Here is a 24566-nt window from a genome sequence, read left to right as displayed (position 1 = left end):
ATCACCATGGGGCACACATGCCCCCACAGGGACGCCAGCAAGCAAGCCTCAGGGTTACAGTTCTCCCATATGGCTGCATGGTGCTGAGTCGGGGATGCTTCTCCTTCAGGCTGATGTACTTCTTACCCCACTGCTGGGAGTAGTGAGAGTCCCTCTGGGGGCTGCTGCAGCTGCACAGAGCCAGGCCCTTCCCGGAGAGACCTGAAGGTGGCCACGTGCCACCGCCCACTCCCAAAGGGCCGCTGCAGGGCCTGAAGCTCCATCATTCCCTTGCCATCCTGGAAAGCCTCCTGTCCTCGGAAGTCCTCACACCCTGAGCTTCCTGTTGTCCTGTTCTGCTTCCTGTCCTCCTAGTCCCGGCTTGTTCCCTGGGCACCTTAGGCCTGCTGTGCTCATCTCCACCTCAGAGTCTGCACACCACATGCCTGACCTGCCACGTTGCATTTTCACGGGGTTTTCTTCTTTCTGGGTTGTAAAGAACCTGTGATTATAGTAGCTCTTCTAATGACAATTATTCCTTAAAATGTGCTTGATGACTGTGGTCCTTTGACAAATGCTTATGGAGTGATTATGGCAGGCTGGGAACTGGGGAACTGGGGTGACCTGGAGGAGGAACCCCCCCAGGTCCCATCCTCCTGCATCCATCTCCCCCCACCGATTATGTCCCCAGCTTCACTCTCTCCCACCCCTACCAGGGGCATTCCCTGTGCCTCCATTTCCAGAAATGACTCTCCCTCTCCTTTCTCCTCGGTCCCTCCAATCCCCACAGAGTTCCCCAGCTCCCAGACAGGCCTGGGCAGGAAGTCTCGGACCACTGGGCACCTCCAAAGGTCCCCTAACTCTGTCACTCACCTGCAGCTGGACCTTTTTACTTGCAGGGAGGACTTGGGAACGGGAGGAAGTGGTAGGTTAGAGGGGAAAGCAGAAAGGAGAAATAGGTTCTGGTTTCAACAGTTTCTTCCTGGACTTTCACAGCTTTCTACATTCTAACCCCAGTGCAGCAAGGAGGAAGAGGCTGGGCAAGAGTCAGCTGACAGAAGCTTCAGAATCCCCTGGAGCCTCAGCTCTGAGACTGGAGCCGGCACACATGTCGCACCTGCAGCACGAGGCTCCTGCTTACAGGCCAAGACCTCTCCTACTCCCAGGCCTCCCGCTGCCCCCTGGAGGACTTGGGCTCCCTCAGCTCTTCTTCCTGGACAAGTGAGAGTGGCTAGGCCAAATCCCCACCCCTGCGCCCCAGCTCCGGCTCCCTCTCCTCAGGGCTTCCCTGCTCCCACCCCAGCTCAAGAAGAGGGCCCATGGCCTGGGAGGCCACATGCCTGCTGCCGCCTGTCCTGCTGGTGCTCCTGGCCTCAGGTGATGAGGGGGGCTGAGGGAGGGAAAGGGGCAGGAGGAGGGAGATGGCCAGGTGAGGTGGCCATGAGAGGGGCCATGCAGAGGGACGGCCGGGGCACCCACCTGCCAGCCCCACCGTGTCTGAGGGGTGGCTCCCTGACGTGAGAGTGTACTTTCAGGCTCATGGGGACAGAAGCCAGAGATGCTGCATCTCCTGGAAGGGGACTCCTTCTCTGTGAAGTGCCTGTACCCGCCCCAGAAAGGCTCAGAAGCCGTGAAATTCTGGTGCAAGTGGGACTTATCACGTACCTGTACCCTGTTAGCCACCTCACCCCAACTCTGGGGGAAGCCTCAAAACTCCATTGAGGATAAAGTCGGACGGGGCTACTTCATCGTCACCATGACCAAGCTCAGGGTAGAAGACTCTGGATCTTATTCATGTGGAATCTACAAATCCTCCAGGAAATTTTTTCACAGAAACATCCATCTGGTGGTATCTCGGGGTGAGTCCTTTCCCTTCTTTGTGTGGTTCTCAATCATCCTGAGTCACAAGATGTTAGAGCTAGAAAGGACTCCAAAATAGTTGTCTCAGTGCTCTCACAGCCCAAAATGGGTTGCCCCTTGCCCAGAGTCACCTCTGGTGAAGGGCAGATCAGGCACCAGAACTCAGACCTGCTGGCTCCCGTGGTTCTTCCTTTCCCATCACATGCATTTCTCTGAACATTTTTGTTGTTAAGAACAAGACTCCTCCACTGGTTTGTAATGACTGTAAAGCCTTCTCAGGTTTGAGCAAGACTGGCTGATTCGGCCATCCCCAGGCATCCCGACTCTTGGCCCTAACCCCAGCTTTCTCTCAAAGGGTAGTGCTTGAGTTGCAGGTGGCTGGGTGGATTAAGAAATGTGGACAGACAGGAGCCAACTAGGGAGGCAGACACGGGACTCTGGAGATGAGACAGGGAGGTGTGGTGGCCAAGGGCTCAGAGAGCCTGTGTCCTCACCCTGGACCTGCTCCTTAGGGTCGTCAGGTCCTTAAGGCTCCTTAAGGCTCAGGTGGGAAGCTGGGTGATAGTCTTGACTGAGGCCCTGGTGTTTATCCTGAAAAATCTCAGACTTACAAAGCCCCCGCTGTGTTTCCCTGTGATGGCCAGGGCTTGAATGGCATCTTCCCAGACCAGCTGCCAAGCCTGCTCAGCCATCTGGTGAGCTGGGCACCCAGAGGACCCTGGTCAGCTGCTTGGTCAATCACCAACCACCCAAGCCATGGCTCACTGTCCACTCCATGTACGGCAGGGGCTACACCCTGGAAGGGAAATCAAACACCTTGAGACTCTATCCTGTGCTGGAGGAGCCCACAGCATCCCCTGCTGATCCCTGCACCCAAGGCCGACACAGAAGTGAAGGGTTAAGTTGGTGGGTGGTAGGTGGTGTAATGGAAGCATGTTGGATGATGGCCCAGTGAAGGGAGGGACCAGGTTGCTGGAGAAAGCAGTGGTATGGATTCTCCCAAAGGAGGTGATACCACTTGGGCCTTATGAGTGAGCAGGAATTGATCCAGAAGAGACAGAAGTGGGGTGGGGGGTGGGAGGGACGCATTTTCGATTGAGAGTGCGTAACATGGTCAAGAACAATGAAAACGGAAGAGACTGTAGTATATCCAATATACTAGTGACAGTGTGATCCTAACCTAAAGCCTCTCACACTGGAGCACTTGACTGAGAGGGAAATCCCACACAGAGTAACTCCCGCATAGAGGGCCTGGTGCAGGGCATGAGGCGTGGTGCTTCTCAGAGTCCTCACCTGGCCCAGGGCCCTGTATGGGCTCCTCTTTTCCAGGGCCAAGGACTAACGATGGGGAGCCTGAAAAGTGGGGCAAACACATGGGAGTGCTCCCCTCATTGTCATCTCTTACAGCTTCAATTCTGCCTACTGCCAGGAACACCAGTGGGACCACAGCCTGGACTTCTGCCACCAGCCCTGTCACTGACAGGTACTCTGTCCCCATCTTCCCTGCCCTCCACGTCCTCCTACCCATGGCCAGCTGTGGCAAATTCCCTCCAGCTGCCACATCCCCACCGCTATCTGGCTCTCAAGGGATGAAATGGGAGTCACACCATTTGCACCAGGTTGCTTTGCCTCTTTAAACCTCAGTTTTCTCATCTGCAGAATGGGGCCAATGACATCCTCACGTTATAGCAGGTGCCTGCTTGCCTTTGGCATGTTGACATTTGGTGTGAGGGGTGTCCTGTGCACCATAGGCTATTTGGCAACATCCCTGACCCCTACTCATTAGTAGCAGCAGTGCCAATCTCCCCCTGGATCGCCCAGTTGCGACAACAAAATCCAAGCGTGTATTGCTAAGCTTGCCTTGGGAGACACAAGCACCGCCAGTTGGCAACCACCGCTGTACAGAGGGCTGTGAAGATGAGGTAGAATTGGGTCTGACTCAATGCCAGCCGTGTGACCAGGGCTGCCTCATTTTCCTCTCCCCTCTTCCAGCCTATCTCTATCCCAAAGCTGCCAGGGTCCCGGGAAAGGGTGCACTTTGTAGTTACTACAGTCCATGGCCTGATTTCCTCTGTCATCCTGCCTGATGGTTTCTAGGCCCCAGCCCCCGGGAGTGACCCGACAGCTGTTTTTCTTCCGGTCTCCACCCTGCCCTGCCTTCTGCCCACCCACCCTCACTGCGATGGGAGCTCAGGGTTCTCACAAACCCCTGGTTCCTTGCTTCAAGGCGCTATACCCAGAAGCCGCATGGTGCTGGTCATGGAGCATAGGGGGGTCCTTACAGCAGCTGCCACCCAGGCTTAGGGCTTCAACCCTTGTCACCCCAGACACCTTCCCTGGGAGCCTGCTGCAGTGTAAGGAAGCCTACCTTAGTGTTCTGCCTTTGACCTAAGACAGGTCTTGTTCAAAAGCATTTATTATGTGACAGCGCTGTTGGTCACAGGGCACCAGCTGAGCCCATCTCATGGGCAGGGGTGAGGAACTGGGACCAAGAATAGTTAAGAGCAAGATGTGGGAGGGGTGAGTACAGACCCTGCAACAAGGTTCAAGTTAGGGGACAGCAGCCAGAAAAGGGAAAAGGAGGAAAGCATTCCCGTTTCACAGAGGAAGAAACAAGCCCAGATGTGGCCAGACATGGCCAGACGTGGCTGGACGTGGCTGGACATGGCTGGATATGCATGGCTTATGGGGAAGAGCCCTTGACCATGGCCAGCTCAACAGGAGGCTCAGTCGCGATCACCCAGGTGGGCAGAGGGATGCCTTCTGGGCAGAAGACTGGCTCCCATTTGCCTCACCTGGCTGGTCATTCGTCATTCCAAAGCCCTCAGGGCAACTGGCAGCTCATCGTTCCCAGCTCTACGTTGGGTGTCCTGCTGGTGCTGGTGCTCATCCTCCTTATGATCCTGTACTTCAGGAAAGCCCGCAGAAGCGCTGCAAAAGGTAAACTCCAGTGCTGGCTCCAAGTAGACCACTGAGGGCTTAGCCATGATGTTCCCATGCCCACGAGCCTGAAGACTGGGTTTCTCATGCCCATTTTACCAACAGGGAAACTGAGGCTTGTGTGGTGAGTGGTCAGGATCGCTGTGTTCTCTTGCTTTGTCAGAGCAGCAGGTGGGGTCATTCTCCTCAGAGGCTCAAGGTCAGCCCCTTCCAAGCCTTATTCACCAAAAACTGGGTATTCTAGAATCTATTGGGGAGTGTATATTTTGCCCTTTTCTTATAGATAAGGATTTTTAAACAAATTTATCTGGAAAACTTTTTTATTATGTGTTTATATGTGTTTTAAGATTTTATTTATTTATTTGACAGAAAGAGAGATAGTGAGAGCGAGTACACAAACAGGGGGAGCAGCAGGCAGAGGGGGAAGCAGGCTCCCTGCTGAGCAGGGAGTCTGATGCAGGTCTCAATCCCAGGACCCCGGGATCACCATCTGAGCCAAAAGCAAATGCTTAACTGACTGAGCTACCGAGGCACCACAAGAGTATTTTTTTTTAATTGTCACTATTGTTTTAAAATTTTGTCTTCCTAAAAGCATTAAAGGATTTTTTAAAAAAAGATTTTATTTATTTATTTGACAGAGAGCACAAGTGGGCAGAGAGGCAGCCAGAGACAGAGAGAGGGGGAAGCAGGCTCCCCTCTGAGCAGAGAGCCCGATGCCGGGCTTGATTCCAGGACCCTGGGATCATGACCTGAGCTGAAGGCAGAGGCTTTAACCCACTGAGCCACCCAGGTGCCCCATTAAAGGATTTTTTAATGTTCAAGTTGCAAGTTTTTTTTTTTTAGCATTAATCACATGTAAAATCACCAGCATTTTGTGCAAGGCTTATCAGATTAGTGCCTTTTGATGATTACAGCCTTCTTTTTTGTTGTTTGGTTTGTTTAGCACATACTGCATATTTATTAACCATATACTCCAGTGATGTGTGTGGTGACAACTTTTTTGAAATGTGGAAGTGGGCCAGCGCTATGTTGAACCTTAGTGACTTTAATTTTCCGAGCTATCAAAATCCTAATGTAGTAATGGGTTGTAAAATTTTATATACATATTTTTCAAATTATGTAAAGTAAACTTAGTGGGTCACAATACTATTTTCATAAACTCAAATAGAAAAGCAAAATATCACATTGGAAGGATAAATATTTTTTCATTGGACTTTTATTTTAGGAGAGAGAGTGTGTGTGTATGAGTCTGTGTGTTTATTTATGTAGAAATAAGATAAAATGTTTCTCATTGTGGTTCTTGGTTCAAAATTTTGAAAGGCATTATAGATAACTTCACCAGAAAATAGATTATACTTAATTGGATTTTTAAATTTGGAACTTTCAGTGACTGAGATTGATTCAACTTTACCAGTTTTATCCAGATTTGCTGCATGCGGCCAGTCTGATTTGCCCCTTGGCACCAAGGTCTAACCCCTGGATGCTGTGTGCTGGCCATTAGTGAGCTCCCCTGGGGCAGGGTGGGGTTTCCAGACCCAGCCCTGGTCCCTCAGCCCAGTGGGGACCTCTGGCACCCCTGCATTCCCAGAGGAACGGGACCTGTGGAGAGATCCCTGCCCCAAACTGGACTCTTTCCTTCACAGGTGAGGACAAATCCCACCACATCTATAACAACATCGCAGTCCAGAAGGAACCGGGCACTGAGCATAGGAAGGACCTCTCACCAAGGCAGAGGCAATCTCAGCTTTCCTGGGTATCTTTTTTGTCAGTGTTTTTTGTTTGGTGGTGGTTGTTGTTTTCCAGCTTCCCAGGTTGTATTTACTTGTAGTTTCTGTTCACTATGCACTGGGGCTCACTCGTGACTCCTCACACTCCTGTTGCCTCATCTACATGCACCCTTGACCGCATCCTTCCCAATTCAAACCACTTAGAGAGAAAGAGAAGTTGACTCCCCAGCTTTTGATCTTCACCCCCACAGGAGTCAACTGTTAATAGGGGGTCCCTCTCATGGCGTGGCTGCCACCAGTCCAGTCAGCTAGGGGGGTGCGGGTCACATGGTAAAATCACAGCTCCCTAGGTGCTCTCTCATCAGGAACTGGGGACTGGGCTATTGCTGTTGGGTCTGTCTTGTCTAAAGATCTAAAACTCTTGAAATCACAGAATTGCAGGATTGGGAGGATTTAAAGTCATCTGGTACAACCCTCTGTAATGCTGGGATCAACTCTACAAATGACATCCCTACCAATTGCTCTTCTAGCTCAGTGTTCTTCAAACATGTGTGGATAAAAAACTCCTGGAGAACTTGTGCAAACAGAATTTCCTGGACACCACCCCCAGAGACTGCCTTCCTAGAGCTTAGGTGGAGCCTGAGATTTTATCAAGCTGCTAGGTGATGCCAATGCTGTTGGTCCACGGGTCACACCCTATGTTGTCTTCTTTAGCCCATTTTTTTCAAAGATTTTATTTATTTATTTGACAGACAGAGATTACAAGTAGGCAGAGACACAGGCAGAGAGAGGAGGAAGCAGGCTCCCCGCCAAGCAGAGAACCCGATGCGGGGCTCGATCCCAAGACCCTGAGATCAGGACCTGAGCCAAACGCAGAGGCTTTAACCCACTGAGCCACCCAGGCACCCCTTCCTTAGCCTATTCTTAAACATCTTTAGTGATGGTGACTTTGCTGCCTTTAGCCATTCCCAGAGGCTCTGCAGGGTTCATACTCTGTTCCACACCTTATCACTGTCTCTATCCTCCACCCAGCTCAGGGCAGCCCTGGGGCCACGGACCACACCCAGCTATGATCTGTACATTGAAGTTCTGTCTCCTTTGATTCCTAGGGCTCGGATCAACAGAAGGGTTCTGATGAGGACACTGGGGCCATCTGCTATGCCTCACTTATCCACCTGAATCAATTTGGCCCTGAGGACTCCATCTACGTCAATACTCAGCCCAAACTGAAACCCATGCCTGATCCCCTTCTGACTGTAGAATATGCCTGCATCCCTGGAACCAGACCCCAGCCCACCAAGTCAACTGCCCCAGATAGGGAGCTCAAGAGCTAAGGATAGACTTCACTGAGCAGTGAGCACTTAGCAAGTACTTGTGAGGCATAGGGCTGCTCTACCAGTGATGGGTGGGGGGAGGACTTCAGCATGGCAAAGATGGTCCCAAACCAGCAAAAGATCATCGCTTCCTACAAGGGCAATGAGGAAGAAGGAGGAAAGGAAAGTCATTATCATTCAAAGGGGAGAAGCTTTGAGTGTGAAGGCTGTGATGGAAAGGCTCTGGGGCCTATAGAAGGGGTTTCTAGACACCTGCCTGCTCCCTTCCCCAGGGTCTGGGAGGAAGGATACTGAAGTAGAGTCCAGTTAAATAGGATCTGGACACCAGTGCTCCAAGTTACCCAATCTTCTCCACACTCTGTGACCCTCACTTCCTTCCTGACCAGGGCCTATGAAATCCTGACATGCTGTGCAAGTTCCTCTTTGGTGACCTCCTCAGGACAGCCCCTGCCCAGCTCTTTCCGAGGGCCACTAAGTTCTATCTCTCCATCCCAGCTCCTCCTCTCCTTCCTGACCTTCCGATTTTGATTCTCACAAATGACCCTGACAGGACGGGCAGTGCCTGCTGCTCAGCGGTCTTCCTTAACCCTTGGCCTTGCCATTCAAGGTGGGGCGTGGGAATTTCCTTCCCTGTGGTGGCCCCTGCAGCTCCACCAGAACTGATCTGGGTTCCTCTGCCTTCCACAGAAGCTATCATGTATTCTCCAAAACTGCACATCAAGGACAGCAGGCTGAGGGTTACCTCCTGTTTTGCCCCAGTGCCCTTGCACAGGGCTATTATGGGAAGAGAGCTCCCTTCTTTATTAGGCACTCCCAAGGGGTGACTCTGAACTGTGGGAACTCCAGGCCATGGGGGCAGAGGGTGGGGTCCTACCACGTCATGGAAAAGATTGCTTGACTGCTGATACATCACTTCTCAAGGATAACATTTAAAGATCATCGAATCTAACTGCCAGTGAGTCCAACTGCAAAATCCCAGTGAGTCATGCAGTGTCTACCTCAATCTCTCCAAGGACAGGGAATTTACCACCTCTTGCTCAAGCAGCTTGTTTGTCAATGTTTTTTTGTCTTTCAGCTTGCCCTCAATTACAGTGAAAGGTCAGCCTGTCTACAGGATGGGACCTGAGGATCAGGCTGCTTTACGGCCAGAAAGGTAGAGGGGTTGGAGAGGTGAAGAGTGGGGGGCAGTCTGAGGTTTGGCAGGCTGGGTGCAAGGGAAAGGTCTTCCTCAGGGAGGAAGGCAAGCTAAGCACTTGTCACTTGGGACATCCCAGGCTCCCTGTGCCGAGGATGTGGTTCTATCCGCAGTCTGTGGTTGCATGAGGACACTCAGGAACAACCCCAAGTTGAAGGAGGTGGAGAGCAGGATGCTCTGAGCATCACTTTAGCCCTCCAGGTCTCTGCTCTGCCCTTCCAACTCCCTATATCTGACTCCTAGAGAATGGGCAACTACTGCACCCTGACCTCCCACCCTACCTGGCCTTGTTCTGAGAAGGTCATTGGCACTGACCTGTGGACTTTTTTGACCTCTGGTCCTCAATGGTTCTAGGCTCCTAATACTGCCTCTTGGTCTATATTTTAGTCTACACTCCCACTGAGGGAGCCCGTATTCACCATGGTCTTTTCAACTCAGGCTTCCTGGCTGCAGCACTATGAGCCATCCCAGGGGTCAGGTTCCTCCTGAGCTGTTCAAACCCAAAGGATTTACTCAGACTAGAGAACCTGGAGTTATAGTCATTACACGGTACTTGTAGGGATCTGCTGACTGCCAGCCACTGCTCAGGCCTGGGGACACAATGATTAAGGCTAGTAAGCCAACAACTATGGAGTGCTTCTTATGGGCCACATTCCTTTACATACATTAATGGCTCAAACATCCTGGAAGGAAGGTACTCTCCTATCATTTTAAAGATAGGGGAAATTGAGGTGCAGGCAGGTTAACTTTTTCCCAAAGTCTTGACTCTTGAAAGTCAAGTGTTCAGTAGTTGCTCCCCAAATTATTTCCTCCTGAGAACATAGCTAGATGATTACAGTCCAGCCTTTCTTGCAGTTAAAGGTGGCCAAGTGACTGGGCTCTGGAAGTTACTGTTTGCCCCCTCCAGGCCTGGCCCATAAAACCTTTTATGCAATCATCTGTGTTTTCTCCTTTCTCTCATTTGTCACCCAGATGGCATGGTGAAATAAAAGTTCTTAATGTAAATTCTAATCCCAACTCAGCTTCCCAAGGGTCAAGAATCTGGCTTGTCTTGTCTTTCCTAACTGCTACTGCCTCTTCTGCTGCCAGAGCTTCTTTCTCCTGGGAATCCTTACTGGAGTTCTCAAAACAAGTCCTTTTTTTTCACTGAAGTCAAATAGAAATACAATTATCATATGGTTTCACTTATTTGTGGAATATAAGGAATAGCATGGAGGACATTAGGAGAAGGAAGGGGAAAATGGGGGGGGGTGAAATTAGAGGGGGGATGAACCATGAGAGAGTATGGACGCTGGGAATCAAACTTAGGGTTTTGAGGTGGAGGATGAGTGAGCCTGGTGACAGGTATTAAGGAGGGCACCTATTGCATGGAGTACTGGGTGTTAAATGCAAACAAGGAGTCACAGAACACAATATCAAAAACTAATGACGTACTGTATGGTGACTAACATAACATAATAAAAAAATAAGATAATTTTAAAAGTGTCCAACAACAAAAAAATTGTTCAACCAAAAGAAAAAAAAAAGATTAACTTCTTGACCCCTGAGAGTAGGTACTGAAGTTAGAAAAAGACCTAAGTAGTCGTCCAACCAACTGAGCCACCCAGGCGCCCCAGGTCATGATCCTGGAGTCCCGGGATCGAGTCCCACGTCAGGCTCCCGGCTCCATGGGAAGTCTGCTTCTCCCTCTGACCTTCTCCTCGCTCATGTTCTCTCTCACAATCTCTCTCCCAAATAAATAAATAAAATCTTTAAAAAAAAAAAAAACCTTTACAAAAAGACCTAAGTAAAAAACAAATGAACAACAACCCTACCCCCCCCCCCAAACCTAAAAAATAAACTAACAAGTCCTTTTTTCCCTCCTACTGTGGTGGTCATATGCATAACAAAACTCAAGGGGGACTTGGTGAAGGTCCTGTCTTTCAAGGAACACCCAGGCTGTCAAGGACACCCAGGCTGACACCAACAAAAAGTCATCAAAATAATATGAAACTTTACTCTGTCCTTGAAGGAAACATAGGAGTCAACATTTATCTTGCTGTCAATAGCGGGCATCTACCATCTTACTCACCTCTTCCCTCACCCCAGGGAATCTCTCCTTGACCCAATTCTTCCGGGGTCTCTCTGTTTGCCCACCCACTGGTAGTCATTAATGTCTTCACCGAAGGAGTCATGTTTCCTCATCCAAACACACTCAGAAGTAAAAAAGCTGGGTCTGAGCTGGGGAGAAGTATGGCTACTCCATATCTCTCTGGGCCCTGCTGTTTTAGGTCTTATCTTCTAGGCTGAGATATTTGAGTTTATGGGGATGGTTTGGTGATGTGGGGTGGGAGGGTGAGTGACAGCAGGTTCTGCTACGTGACTCCGAGTGCAGAAGAAGGGGATTGCAAGCTGAAGCTTTCTGAAGGTAGTGAAGTATCTGGATTCGCTTCCCAGGGTTCCACAAACATTAGTGTTTTAAGAGACATTAGTGTCACGTGAAAATAATCCATGCTAATAATGTATTTTCTTCAAACATTTTACAGTGAGGAAAAGTAAGTTATGCTTATCACAAGTTACAAGAATTAACTCTTAGAAACTCTTTTAATATCCAATTCACACCAAGGAATATTATGTAGATACCTGTTGAAATGGAAAGACATTCTAGATATATTAAATGAAAAACACAAGCCATGAATAATATGTCTAGCATGAGCTCCTTTATGTTTTTGTCTCTGTGTGTAGCCATAGCAAAAAGGCTAGATGGACAAACACCAAAATATCAATAGTGATGTTCTCTGGGGAATGAGAGCAATGGAGGAAAAATCCATTCAGTAAGATTAGGAGGACTGGCTCTTGAGCCACATTGTTTAGATCTAAATCTAACTTATACCCTGGAACAAAATTATTGCCTACCTCACACATAATGACAAAACACACGTAAGGAGTTTAGAAAAATGCCTAGCACATAGTAAGCACTCAGTAAACGTTCATATATTTTGAGTTGTAGAACTGTGGATAACTTTTACCTTTTAGAGTGCATTTTTATGTATTTTTCACATAAAAGTTAATTGAATATAGTTTTTTGAAAGATTTCTAAAATGCTGAACACATTTCATATAGTTATTATAATAGGAAAATCTCCCTTTGAATCCCTGTGCTACGTAAGTGAAACAGGTGATCCTGGGGAGAAATTACCTATGGCTTTGCAGGTGTGACGCTTCAACTGCCTAAGAAGTATTTACCAAATAACTGTTGACATCATTGGTGTATGTCTTCTAAGCGTTAGTGTGTGTTACTAAGTGTTGTCTTATCTTGCTGTCATTTGGACACTGGGTCTTTAAACATATCTGGTTTTTCTATATTGTGATTATAAAAATTCTGCTTGGAGTGTTTTGGAAAACTGTTAAATTTTGCAGCGACGAATTTGTCTTTAGGACTGTTTTTGATTTCTACTGTAACCCTGGCACAAATGATAACTCCAGAGCTCCTGCAGATGTCTCAAAGTTTAGAGTACATTTTTAAAGGGTTTCACGGTCAGATAATGTCAGGAAGGGCCAACCTAGCTGCACGTTGGTCTCAGGGTTTATTTCCTTGTTGATCCCTGATTGCCCAACATACTCTGGGTGTAGAGGGACAGACTCGTGACCTGGCTCAGGCCAGAGCATGACAGGGAGATAGTGCCACCCTGTGGGGTCCACTCAGTGCTGGGTGTGGGAGTCAGCCCCTCCCTGGAGGAACTGTTTTCTTTCTTTGCATTAGACTGTAAGTTTCGAATAATCCTCTTTTGTTTTTAGGGCATTATGCTTCTGGCCATGGCAAGACCAATCTTTAGTTGGCAGATTTCTGTGGTTCAAGTCTGGGCCCCCATTTCCACCCTGGTGGGCATCCTGACTTCTCAACTCACACTCAGAACAGAAGCTCAAATGTGCCTTTCAGGCTGAGATGACCAGGAATGCCCAAACTCTCTCTGAAGACTCATTTGAGTCTCCCTTCACTCCCTGAACCCAGGGTATTGGATTAAAATCTTGCGAGTACAAATTTACAATATCAGCATCACTTCCACATCTAGGAACAGAGAAGTAGTGTTTCCTTTATTTATAGCACCTTCCTAGCACCTATGTGGTGCCTGGCATACGGTAGGAGCTTGGAAAATAAGCGGGATAAATGAATGTGCCCCTGTGAAGAGGGTTCCAGGTTCTCCCACTCCCTCTGTGAGAGTGAAAGAAATGCCCAGCAGGTGGAAGATAGTTCCCGCACAAGTTCCCTTCTGGGAACAGGTGGGCACACACAAAAAGGTCCAATTGCCAATCGTTTTAACAGGGTTCCCACAGAGGAGTGGGCACGAATGAGGGGATGACCAAGGGATGGTGATGCATCCAAAGACAGGGAGCTGTGAACACCCCCACTTGGAAGGGCAAAAGAGACGATTATGATTACGTTACTGGAGCCAACAGAAAGCTGGAGCTGTGGAGGAGGGACCGCCCATCAGAGGACAGCAGCCACTGCCTGAACCATGGTAGAGGTAGGAGGGAGAAACGGGAAGACAATATCCCAACTTATTTCTCCTCCTAACCGCCAACCCCCTGCCAGTAGCTCCCTTTGGCTAGACCCAGTAAGTCAGGCGACCAGGAGCCAGGGCGACAGAATCCAGAGGGACAGCCTTACCAGGGACAGAGCAGGACTGAGCAGGGATAGCATGGAGCATGGGGTGGGGGCAGGAGTAGAGGGTGGTCCGGGTATCAAAGGCAGCAGAAAAGCCAGGCCAGGAGGGCTGGGAGGGGCCATTCGTGGCTTCTAGTGATCAGACTCAAATGAACGGTCGAAGAGCACGAATAACGAAGCCGTTCCTACAAAGTAAAAAAGTAAAACATAAAATAAGTTTAAAATAAGCTTGAAAATAAAAGGGATAGGGACAGGGATAGGGAAACCGAGACAAGTGAGGGGTTTTCAGGACAGGTGAGACAGCGTCGAGGGAAACATGCATGGGGGAATGCGGGAGTAGCACCTGAGACACTGGAGGAGAGGGGATGGGTGAGAAAGCAGCTCCTGGGGGTCATCCGGGGGAGGGAGATAGACAGATGGGTAAATAGGATGCAGGCAAGTAGTCGTCTTGAAACTGGAAACTGGCATCCTGGGATAGAGATAGGCAGGAAAAGAAGGGAAGGTTTTAGAAAGAAATATATGGAAGAAGAAGGAAAATAATCATGGCCTTTTTTTGCACTTAGCGTGCCCTAGCTGTGTATACCCAGGTAGTGAAGCCAGCCCAGAGAGTTAAGAACTTGCCCAAGGCTGCATAGCTAGTAAATACCAGAGTTGGCATTAAGCACAGGTCTGTGAGAAGCCAAACCCTGTGTGCCTACTCCTTGCTGCAGTTCCTGTTTCTATGCCACCCAGCCTCCCAATCCCCATGCGTCATCCCCAAGTGCAGGCGAGGTATACTCCTCAGTCTGGCAGACTTTGGACCGCTTCTGATCCAGCCACGAGACAGATGAGGTTCCCTCTGCTTTTGGTGTAGTGCCTGGGTCCCTGCCTCCCAGCTCCTGTGTTCTCATCCAGATCTTCCCTTTGGGCCTGCCATCCTGCAGCCCATCAGTGGGGGCTAGCATGTGCACATGCACGAGGACACACACCCTCAGTTCCTGGGAGTTGTCCTGCCCTGATGAGGGGAGGCACTGACCCTGGACAGGGGTTGAGGTCTTCAACTAAGAAAAGATCAGATGTTAAGAATGGGAGAACGGGGGACGCCTGGGTGGCTCAGTTGGTTAAGCAGCTGCCTTCGGCTCAGGTCATGATCCCAGCGTCCTGGGATCGAGTCCCACATCGGGCTCCTTGCTCAGCAGGGAGCCTACTTCTCCCTCTGCCTCTGCCTGCCATTCTGTCTGCCTGTGCTTGCTCTCTCCCCCCCCCCACTCTCTCTGATAAATAAATAAAATCTTAAAAAAAAAAAAAAGAATGGGAGAGCGCGGGGCGCCTGGGTGGCTCAGTGGGTTAAGCCTCTGCCTTTGGCTCAGGTCATGGTCCCAGAGTCCTGGGATCGAGCCCCGCATTGGGATCTCTGCTGAGCAGGGAGCCTGCTTCCCCCTCTCTCTGCCTGCCTCTCTGCCTACTTGTGATCTCTATCTGTTAAATAAATTTTAAAAAATTAAAAAAAAAATGGGAGAACGGCCTCATCAAGAAGTGTTGGAGAGTGATGGATAGTCCAAATACTAAGAAAGGTGGGGAAAGAAGGTCAGGTGTGAGAGGGGTCGGAGGTGAGAGAGGAGGTTGGGGCTTGAGGGCAAGGGTTTGAGTCCAGGAAGGTGAGAATAGGTAAATGCAGGACAGGACTGAAGAGGGAACTGGCAGAGAGGAGTCAAATTGGCTGCTTATCAGCAAATGATATCTGTAGGCTCTGATGTTTATGGTTGGTTACTCTCGCAGAGAGTGGGGTGAACAACAGCAATTACTCTCTTCAGCCTGCTGGGCAGGGGCTTTCCTGTTTGGGTCAACTCCTGAAGGAGTTTGAGTTGTTCTTGCTTTCAGTGTCCCATTCCCCTGCCAGCTGTCCCTACTCCAGCCCAGACCAGGTGTTGCTTCTGGCCATGGTCCTGACTGGAATCCGGTGCTTCCGCGGCCGCTCATGTGGCTTGAGTAAGGCTGAGAGGATAATGGTAGGTCTGAAGGATGATGGGGATGCACACATATGAGTCTTGGTTTTATCTCTAGGGAAAAGAGAGAGGGGAGTAGAGGGTGTGTTTGAGGAACGTGATCATTGCAACAGCTGCTAGAGGGATTCACTAAGGAACCTCCAGGCATTCTGAAAGGGATTGTCCAGCAGCTGTGAAGTCTCAACGGAAGGGAAACATCAGGAGGGTTTCATACGTCCAGCTGTGCTTCTTGTCTGGGACTTCCCGAGACTCTGAGAGACCTGCCTTCTCTATCGTAGTGACTGGCGAAGACATGGTGGCTGAATAAATGCACGCATCAGCGAATGACAGGGTTCAGATGCAAGGATAAAGGGAAAAAGATCGCTGTGCCCGAATTGGCGGGAGCAAGTGTCTTTAAACACAGATTTAGCCCTGGGCGTGGGAGTGGGGTGATGCCAAAATGTTCCTGCGCTCAGATGGAGGATCAGGAAATTGAACCACAAATTAGCACGAGCTGAAAGATGAGAGCATTTGATATGCATGTGCTGTGAGGACTCCGTAAAGATTTCTTGATATCTGCCCTTTGCTGTGAGGTTTACAGGAATTAAAAAAAAAAAAAAAAAGAGTATTTCATCAGGTAGGAAGGAAGTGGAAAAGGTAAGAATGGCACATAAATGGGCCAGAAAATTAGATTCATGAGACTTCTGAGTTCTGCTTTTGTCTAAGATATAGAAAGCTAAACACATTTAAAATAGAACTCAAATCATACTTAGGTATAGAAATACCTAGACATTTAACAGAATGTGTGCAAGAGTTGTATGCTGAAAACCACAAAGCACAACCATAGAAGAAATAAGTAAGTGAAGGGCAAGACTGTGTCCATGGACTGGAAGACTCAGTATTGCTAAGATGCCTAGTTCCCTTAAAACTGAGCTATAGATTTGATGGAATCCCTATCAAAGGCCTGACAGGCAATTTTTTTCTGGGGGGTGGGTGAGTGGGTGTAATGAATTGACAAGCTGATTCTGAAATTTATGTGGCAATGTAACTAGAACAGTCAATGCCCATTCTTTCTGAAAAAGAACAGTGTAGTTGAATTACTCACGTCATCTGATTTTAGGGTTTGTTATAAAGCTAAAGTGAGTAGTCCAGGTGGTGTGGTGCTGGTGTAAAGAGACATTTTGATCAATGGAATAGAAAGGACAGTCAAGAAATAGACCTGTCTATCGATTTTTGACAGAGACCAGGACAATTCAACGCAGAAAGGATCATTCTTCTCAGTAAAGGATGCTGGTCAGTTGGACATCCATAGGCAAACAAACAAACCACAAATCATATCTCACAGCACAAGCAAAAACTAACTGGAAGTGGATCATAGGCCAAAATGTACAACCCAATGCCATGAAATTTCTAACAGAAAATATTGGAGAAAATCTTTGTGCTTTTGAGGTAGGAAAAATACTCAGCAGAACACAAAAAGCACAAATCATAAATGAAAAATCAATACCTTGGACTTCAGCAGCATTAAAATCTTAAAAAAACAAAAGATTTAAAAAACACTGTCAAGGGAAAGATAAAACAAATTACAGGCTGGAAGACAGTATCTTCAGATCACATCTCTGAGAAAAGACTTGTATCCTGAATATATAAAGAATTCTTATAGCTCAATAGTGATGATGATACTAATCAATGATTAAAAAATAGACAAAGATGTGGCCTCATACTTTGCCCAAAAAGGGTATACCGGTGGCAAGTAAACAGTGAAAAGATGTTCAACATGGTTAGTTATTATGAAAATGGAATTAAAAGCATAATGAGATATTGTCACAAACTTATTAGAATGGCTTTGCTAAACCCTGACAATATGAAGTCTTGACAAGGATGCAAAAATGATTTAACCATTTTGCAACACAGCATGGCAGTTTTATCAAGTTAAACACACATTTACCACATGACCCAGCACTATACTCCTAAGATTTTAGCCAAGCGACATGATGCACAAGACCACACCAAATATGTGTACATGAATGTTTATGGTGGCCTGTTCCATAATTGCCCCTAACTTGAAACCAATCAAATGTTAATCAGCTGGTGAATGGATAGAGTATGTGTGGTTCAGCTGTACAATAACATATATTCAGCAATAACAAGACATGAATTACTGAGAAGTGTAACTCCGTGTGTGCTGAATATATTTTGATAAGTGAAAAAAACAAACTCAGGGCTGTATACCATATGGTTCTGGGAATAGGACATTCTAGAAAGGGTAGGAAGCTGCAAGAACAGAAGGAAGATTTCGTGGTTGCCAGGACCTGAGTTTGAGAGGAAGAGATTGGCTAACAGGGGCATGAGGGAACTTTCTTGGGGGTGATAGAAGTGTCCTGCATTTTGCTTGTGGCCGTTGTTACAGAGATATATGAGTTTGTCAAAATTCACAGAAGTAGACAGCCAAGGGGGTGAATTTTTGTGCATGTAAATGATATGCCAATAATCCTGACTTTATAAAGCAGACCATAGAAGGGACCTACAGAATGATTTTCAGGTGGCCTCAGACCCTTCTTTTCCTGGACCATTAGGTCAAGACTGAGCAGCTGGCTTTCTGAGTGAAGGGTCTTGTGTTTATCATTAAACCATCTCCAAGCACATTCCCTGTCCATGCATATACACAGTACATGTATGTAAAGTGAATAAAAACAAATCAGTAAGTGCTTGCAAGGAACCAGAGTAGACTCTGATGATCTGTGGATTCTTGTGGGCTCTTCCAGCCTCTCCAGTTACTTCCCCCAGCAGGACTCTACTTCCTGCCCCTGGGAATGCCCCACCTCCCCCAGCCCATCCCTGATTCACCACCGAGCCATTTCATGCTTTGGTGCCTTTGTCCATGCAAGTCCCTGTGCCTGGATCATCCTTTAAGGGCCCACACCTGTGGGGAATTAACACTACCAACCCCCGGAACTCAAGCAAATGTCACGTCCTGTGTTGTCCCGTAGGTGTGGATGGGCACTAAATAATGCCCGTGTGAGCATGTGCACACAGGAGGCATCCAACTGTACAAAGGAGGGTAAACTTAAGCAGGAGATTGCAGGTGGAAGAGAATATTCTCCCTCAAGTGGAGAGCCCATCTTCCCCTCCTTGCTACGAGGATAGTACTAGTTAGTATTTGCGAGTGCTTATTGTGTATCAGGCTCTATTCTAAAGAACTTTGCCTGTGGAAGTCCATGTTACCCTCCCAATAACTCTACACACTATTATTATTCCCATTTTATAGTTTTAAGAACTGAGACACAGAGGGGTTATGGACGGGTGTTTGCACACAAAGGAGCTAGGAAGGAGGGACTTGGAAGTCCGCTGCTGTCATACTACAGGGATGCTGGCCTGGAGGGAAGGACTAGCAGGGGCTGGTTGAGGGTCCAGCTGTTCCCCATCCCTCACAAGGCTGAAACTAGGGTGTGGCAGGTGCTGTAGCTGGAGGAGGGTCTGAACACAGTAGTGAGGACTCTGCCTTGGATACTGGCCAGCCCCAGCCATGTGAGGTCACTAGGGCCGATGGGAACAGTAGGGCAGTCTGGCCTCTCAGAGGTCTGGGATCCCCAACCTCTGACTGCTGGGAGGCAGTGGCTGGCTCCTCCTCTCCCTTCCTCCCCAACCCAGCAAAGCCTCCCTGAATCATAAAGTCAGACCCCAGTCCTGACTCTTTCTCAATCTCCAGGAGCTCAGTTCCTGTGGGCAGCACTTGACGTGCCTGAACCCTCTCTTTCTGCAATTCAAGGGACAGACGAGATCTTGCACAAGGTACCCTGGGCCTGCCCTCTGTCAGAGAAGGCTGGCATGGAGTCCCTCTGGCTGCTTATCCTGGTCGCCATCACAGGTAGGACCCTGGCCCTCTGCTGCCCAGGCAGTCTCTCCTTCCCCTCCTTGAGTATATGACGGGCGGGCGGGTGGGCAGCACCGGCTTGAACTATAAAGGCAGTTGAAATCCGCAGCATGTTCTGCACCCCTCTTTTCCCCCACCCCACATTCTTTATGCTCTCCCTCCCTCCCCAGTATGAGAGCCCATGGTCATACTCTGTGTGCACGGGGAAGTATAAGGGGCTAGTGGATTCTGGCCACATGGGAATGGAAGGAATTCGGATGGTGGCGTCTCAGGCTCGAGCTAGTAGTGGGGGTACGTTTTGGGGGGCATGGGTACAGCCCCTAAAATTATGAACCGCTAGCCCCAGAGGAATGGCAGGGTGGGAGGGAAGAAAAAGGAGGAGGAAAAAAACCCACAACCAAGCATGTACATCTTCAGGGTGCCTCTTTTGCTGATGTGAAGCTCTTCTTGTCCTCCATCCTGGAAGGGAGGTAAGGGGGCTGAAGATTTCAGTCACTTAGTTGGAGGATTAGCACCCTAGATTCTTGCACGTAACTACCTCTTTTTACTGGGGGAAGGTGCCTCTTATTCCCCTAGAGCAACAGGCAAACCTGGAGAGAGGAGAGGCTGTCCCAACAGAGTCCTGATCCTGAGGCTTATTAGCTAGGGGTGGAGTGGAGGTAAGCCGAGAGGTTTTATGGAGGCAGAGGGATGGACAGGGTGACAAGTGGAGGGGACACTATTCTCATCAGGCCTCTCTGCTTCCCAAAGGCAGGCCACCTGCTCCCTAATTTTGTCTTCCAAGTTTCTGTTACCATATGGTTGAAGATGGGGTAAGGGAGGACCAAGAGAGGGGAAGTTGAGGCAGAGGGCTCAGGGTGATTTCTCAGCAGCCTCTGTCCTGGCAATGAACTGTGCTCTAAGCCTATCTCCCCTGCCCCAAGAAAGGCCCAAAATAGCAGCCTCGTGTCTCCCCCAAAATAGCTCTGAGATGAGTCTCTCCTGAAAGGGGAACAAAGCCAAAGAAATAGGGAAGCCTGGAGCAAAGAGTCAGAAGGAGATGCAGAGCCAGTGTCGGCGTGGGCAGCTGCAGAGTAAGCAGGAATGGCCAGGGTGGGGAGGGGGTATCCAGCCCTGCTCCCTTGAGGTGGAGAGGGTAGAGGACAGGCCTTGGTCCTATATTACAGGGAGAAAATGTGTGGACTAGAACTGGATGGAACGTCTCTATTTAAATAGGCCCAGAGAGGGTCAGTCACTTCTTTAAAAATGCCCAGCAAGTCCAACAGTGGTAAAGCCAGACCTAGGACCTGGGTGTCACCATGGGGTATACACCTTCTCCCAACTCACATAAGAACCTGAGCTCCTTAAGGGCATGATTTCTATCTCTTTGTTCATTGCACACAGTGGGCATTCAATAAACATTTGGTAAATGAACAAAGAGTGAAGGAATGTCTCCTCCCCAGAGTTGTCTGGAGCCCACAACACGACAGTGTTCCAGGGTATGGCAGGCCGGTCCCTGCAGGTCTCCTGCCCCTACAACTCCTTGAAGCATTGGGGAAGACGCAAAGCCTGGTGCCGCCAGCTGGAGGCAGGGGGCCCGTGCCAGCGGGTTGTTAGCACCCACCGCTCATGGCTGCTGTCCTTCATAACGAGGAGGAATGGGAGCACGGCCATCGTGGACGACGCCCTGGGGGGCACACTCACCATCACACTGCGGAATCTTCAAGCTCACGATGCTGGCCTCTACCAGTGCCAGAGTCTCTATGGTGATGAGGCTGACACCCTCAGGAAGGTCCTGGTGGAGGTGCTGGTTGGTGAGTGTGTGGCTGACTGCACCTCTGGCCCACCCTGTGCTGAGACTATGTCTCTGATGTCTGGGAAAACCCACTGTGCGGGCCTTGCTCTCCCACTCAGGGCCACGGTGATGGTCGTGCAGGTTGCTCACTGCACAAGGGGGCCGTACTTCAGCCCTGGCACCTCCCTCCAGGCTGTGCTCCCTGGGGCAGGTCTGCATTGCTGGCAGGATGGTCCTGGCCTCTAAGTTTCACAAGGCACCTAATGAGTTGGTTGTGGTCCTGCCTCCCCAAACAGCTTTATCCTTTTGGCATCCAGTTAGGATCCAGTCCTTAAGGAGCAGGAGGAAGTTCATTGACTCCCTTACCCACTTACCCAAAGAGCCTGCCAACATAAAGAAAGTGCCAACCTGGTGCAGAAAACAGCCCGAGGAAGGGGTGCTGCTTGTGACCCCGGGTGATGTGTTTGCCTCTCTGGGCCTCCACGTCCTCATCTTTAAATGGAGATGATGTTTGTCCTGCTGTCCCCCATGGGGCTCCTGAGAGGCACCCATGAGGGGACAGGGTTAAAAGTGCCTGGGGGTGAGTGACAGCCCATGCCCCAGCCTCCTGCTGCTGAACTACTTGGGGTCCTCATTCCAAACTTGACCGGCAGCAGGGTCCTCCCCACCCTGAGCTTTGCACAGGGAAGCCCTCCAGGGAAGCCTTCTGCCTGTGTCTTCAGAACACTGTGTGTCCCAAAGGAGAACAAATCCGGGGGTACGAGACCCCTTCTGACTCTCTCCTTTCCCACTCCCTCCCCCACAACATGGCCCCTTGTGGAAATGAGCCATTTGTCTAAGGTCTAAGGTGGGAAGGAGAGGGGAGATGGCTTGCCCCCCACCCAAACCCCATGTCCACCACTCTTTGATGTGGTGGAATGAGGGGGAAGGGGGTGAAGGGACACACATTTTCAGCCCTATCAGGGTCTAAGCCTCAGCCAACTCCCAAGGGGGTGGCCAGAAAATAGTATAATCATCATCCTCATCACCATCCAGAGCTGGTGTGGACAACTTGAGAATTCACATAGAACTTTCAAATATATCCATCTACTCACTTGACCTTCCCGAAGACCTTGTGTGATGGGAGGGTGGGAGTTACTGAGCTCCAATGAGATGCTAAGCACCAGAGAGTATGCTCTCACTCAGTCCTGCAAAACTACCAGAAAGAAGGTGTTTCTATTTAGCCTGCTTTACAGGGCAGGAGCCTGGGGGTCAGAGAGGCTAATGACCTGATCTGTTCTGGGCCAGCACTCAGGAGGCCTCACCACACCCAAAAGGGCTCTCCCCTCTGCCTTAAGGTGCCTTAAGGAGGAGGGCTAGAATCTCAAGGCACTGTCCCCGACAGACCCCCTTGATCACCTGGACGCTGGAGATCTCTGGATTGATGATGAGTCCAAGAGCTTTGAGGATATCCACGTGGAGCCCAGCATCTCCAGGTACAGAGACAGGTCTCTCCCGGGTCTCTGAGCAGATCTCTGCCCTGCAGAGCCAAGGCATGGAATGCAGGCTGAGGTCCCAGAACTAAGGACAAATTCAAAGACAATTAGAGCGTGAGAGGACCTGGAGATGATTTTTTTTTTGTCCAAACACTCCTCCAACCAGCCATTGTGTATTGGTATGGTCATGCCAGTTGTTAAAATAATGAAATTCTTTTTTTTATACATACCAGCTGCTCTAAGACTCCTGAATGGTCAGCCCCCCATTCCTCCTCTGGCCACCCTTGGACCTGGCCACAGTTTAGCAATAATAAAAGTTTTAGTACAAATCTGAGACCCCCAGATACCTGCTCCTTTGGTGGGACCAGAATCAGCTCTGATTGGTTGATACCTGTGTACTGGTGTTGAAATATTGTTACCATGACCACAGAATACACGTGTGCACCCTCCCATACTATACCACCATGTACAGGAAGTGTTCAAATGTGCTTAGCAGGTAGAACCTGGTTACACGCTCGCCCAAGCCCACCAAGCCTCATCCCAGGGATGGTGCTGGGTGGGGAGCTATTCTAGGCCTCTGAAAGCTCCCAGTGTCTCCCTGTTCCTTCGCCGGGGGGCAGACCTCAGTGTGCAGGGCACCCCAAGGCCTCCCTCATGTCCTTGTGTCTCCAAGGAGTCTCTCTGAAGAGGAGATCCCCTTCCCACCCACTTCCATCCTTCTCCTCTTGGCCTGCATCTTTCTCAGCAAGTTTCTAGCAGCCAGTGCCCTCTGGGCTGCGGCCTGGCGTGGGCAGAAACTGGCGACACGCCCGGCCAGTGAGCTGGACCGCGGCCACGATCCAAGTTACCAGCTCCAGACCCTAACAGGTGAGTACGAAGGGCACAGTGGTGGCTGGAGGTGGACCAGGCAGGGGTGGCGAGGTGGGGCTCAGAGGCGCCGTGTGAGCACTCGGTCGGTTGCAGAGCAGAGAGACACATGAGAGAAGAGGACCCCGCGTGGGACGAGTCCCAGGAGAGGCCTGCTGGAACCCTCCCAGCCTGCACACTGGCCCCTCGGCCACCCAGACTCCTGGTTCTGCTTTGGCAGAAGGCCAGCCTACCCATCCCCTGCTTCCCCTGGGCCTGGGAACAGAGGGGTGTGTTTGTGTGTGTGGGTGGGGGAAGAACATTTGCCAACTTCTGGACACCGGACATTAAATACTCTCACAAATAAATCCCAGACTTCATGTTTAATTGGATGGTTTGGGGCTCCGTGAAGGCCTCTCTCTTGCTACGGGGCTAGGAAATGAATTTGGCCAAGGAGGAGATAAAAGGTCTGACCTCTCGGGGTCTTGGGTCTTAAGCTACTGCATCCCCCCCTTTCTTGCAGGCTCCACGCCGCCCATCTTTGTCTTCTTGCTCCCTTCCCTAGATTTAGTTACTGAATACTGCCTCCTCCTCTGGGATTTCTCTAGCACCCAGTCTGCTCCCCTCTCCTCCACTTGCCTCCTGCCCCTCAGAAGGATGATTCTAGGATTATTGCTGCCCACCCCTGCACCAGTCCTTCTAACACCCACCTGACTCATCCACTCCCTGCCCCCGGAGTATTGCTTTCCTGGTGTTACTTCCTGTATAGGTGAACAACCAGGGCTTGGCTTAAACGTGCAGCATACCAGAACCGGGAACTACTGGGCTCATCCCCCCAGTACACAGAAGGGAAACTGAGGCTCAAAAAGGAACAACATCACCTCAAGTCTCCAGCAGAGCCTAGAAATCCAAATTTTGCTTGGTGTTCAAGTGGACCTTCCCTCTAGCTCAATT

General features: G+C 49.7%; 2 protein-coding genes across 3 annotated transcripts; both read left to right on the top strand.

Moving 5' to 3' along the window:
• The first annotated feature begins 1230 nt into the window (after positions 1-1230).
• On the top strand, positions 1231-10046 carry LOC123389515. The gene is made up of 6 exons (XM_045071114.1): positions 1231-1356; positions 1515-1838; positions 3247-3322; positions 4661-4779; positions 6423-6532; positions 7616-10046. The coding sequence occupies exons 1-6, from the start codon at positions 1299-1301 to the stop codon at positions 7838-7840; spliced, it is 912 nt and encodes a 303-aa protein (XP_044927049.1). The 5' UTR covers positions 1231-1298; the 3' UTR covers positions 7841-10046.
• Positions 10047-10826: 780 nt separating this feature from the next.
• Positions 10827-23980, top strand: TREM2 (triggering receptor expressed on myeloid cells 2). Of its 2 annotated transcripts, none has more exons than XM_045071178.1 (6): positions 10827-13539; positions 19353-19511; positions 20960-21310; positions 22676-22766; positions 23440-23633; positions 23730-23980. In XM_045071178.1, exons 2-6 carry the CDS (start codon positions 19472-19474, stop codon positions 23744-23746), a joined length of 693 nt encoding a protein of 230 aa, XP_044927113.1. In that variant the 5' UTR covers positions 10827-13539; positions 19353-19471; the 3' UTR covers positions 23747-23980. The 2 variants fall into 2 exon arrangements, with proteins under 2 accessions (XP_044927113.1, XP_004740005.1); XM_004739948.3 differs by lacking the exon at positions 10827-13539 and adding an exon at positions 19935-19987 and having other exon boundaries at positions 17227-19511.
• The last annotated feature ends 586 nt before the right edge of the window (positions 23981-24566 follow it).

The sequence above is a fragment of the Mustela putorius genome, unplaced genomic scaffold (assembly GCF_011764305.1).
Source record: "Mustela putorius furo isolate JIRA1106 unplaced genomic scaffold, ASM1176430v1.1 tig00003983_pilon_pilon_pilon, whole genome shotgun sequence".
In the NCBI taxonomy this organism is placed as follows: domain Eukaryota; kingdom Metazoa; phylum Chordata; class Mammalia; order Carnivora; family Mustelidae; genus Mustela; species Mustela putorius.
Note: the sequence above shows the minus strand (reverse complement) of the source record. Positions and strands in the feature narration are given on the sequence as shown.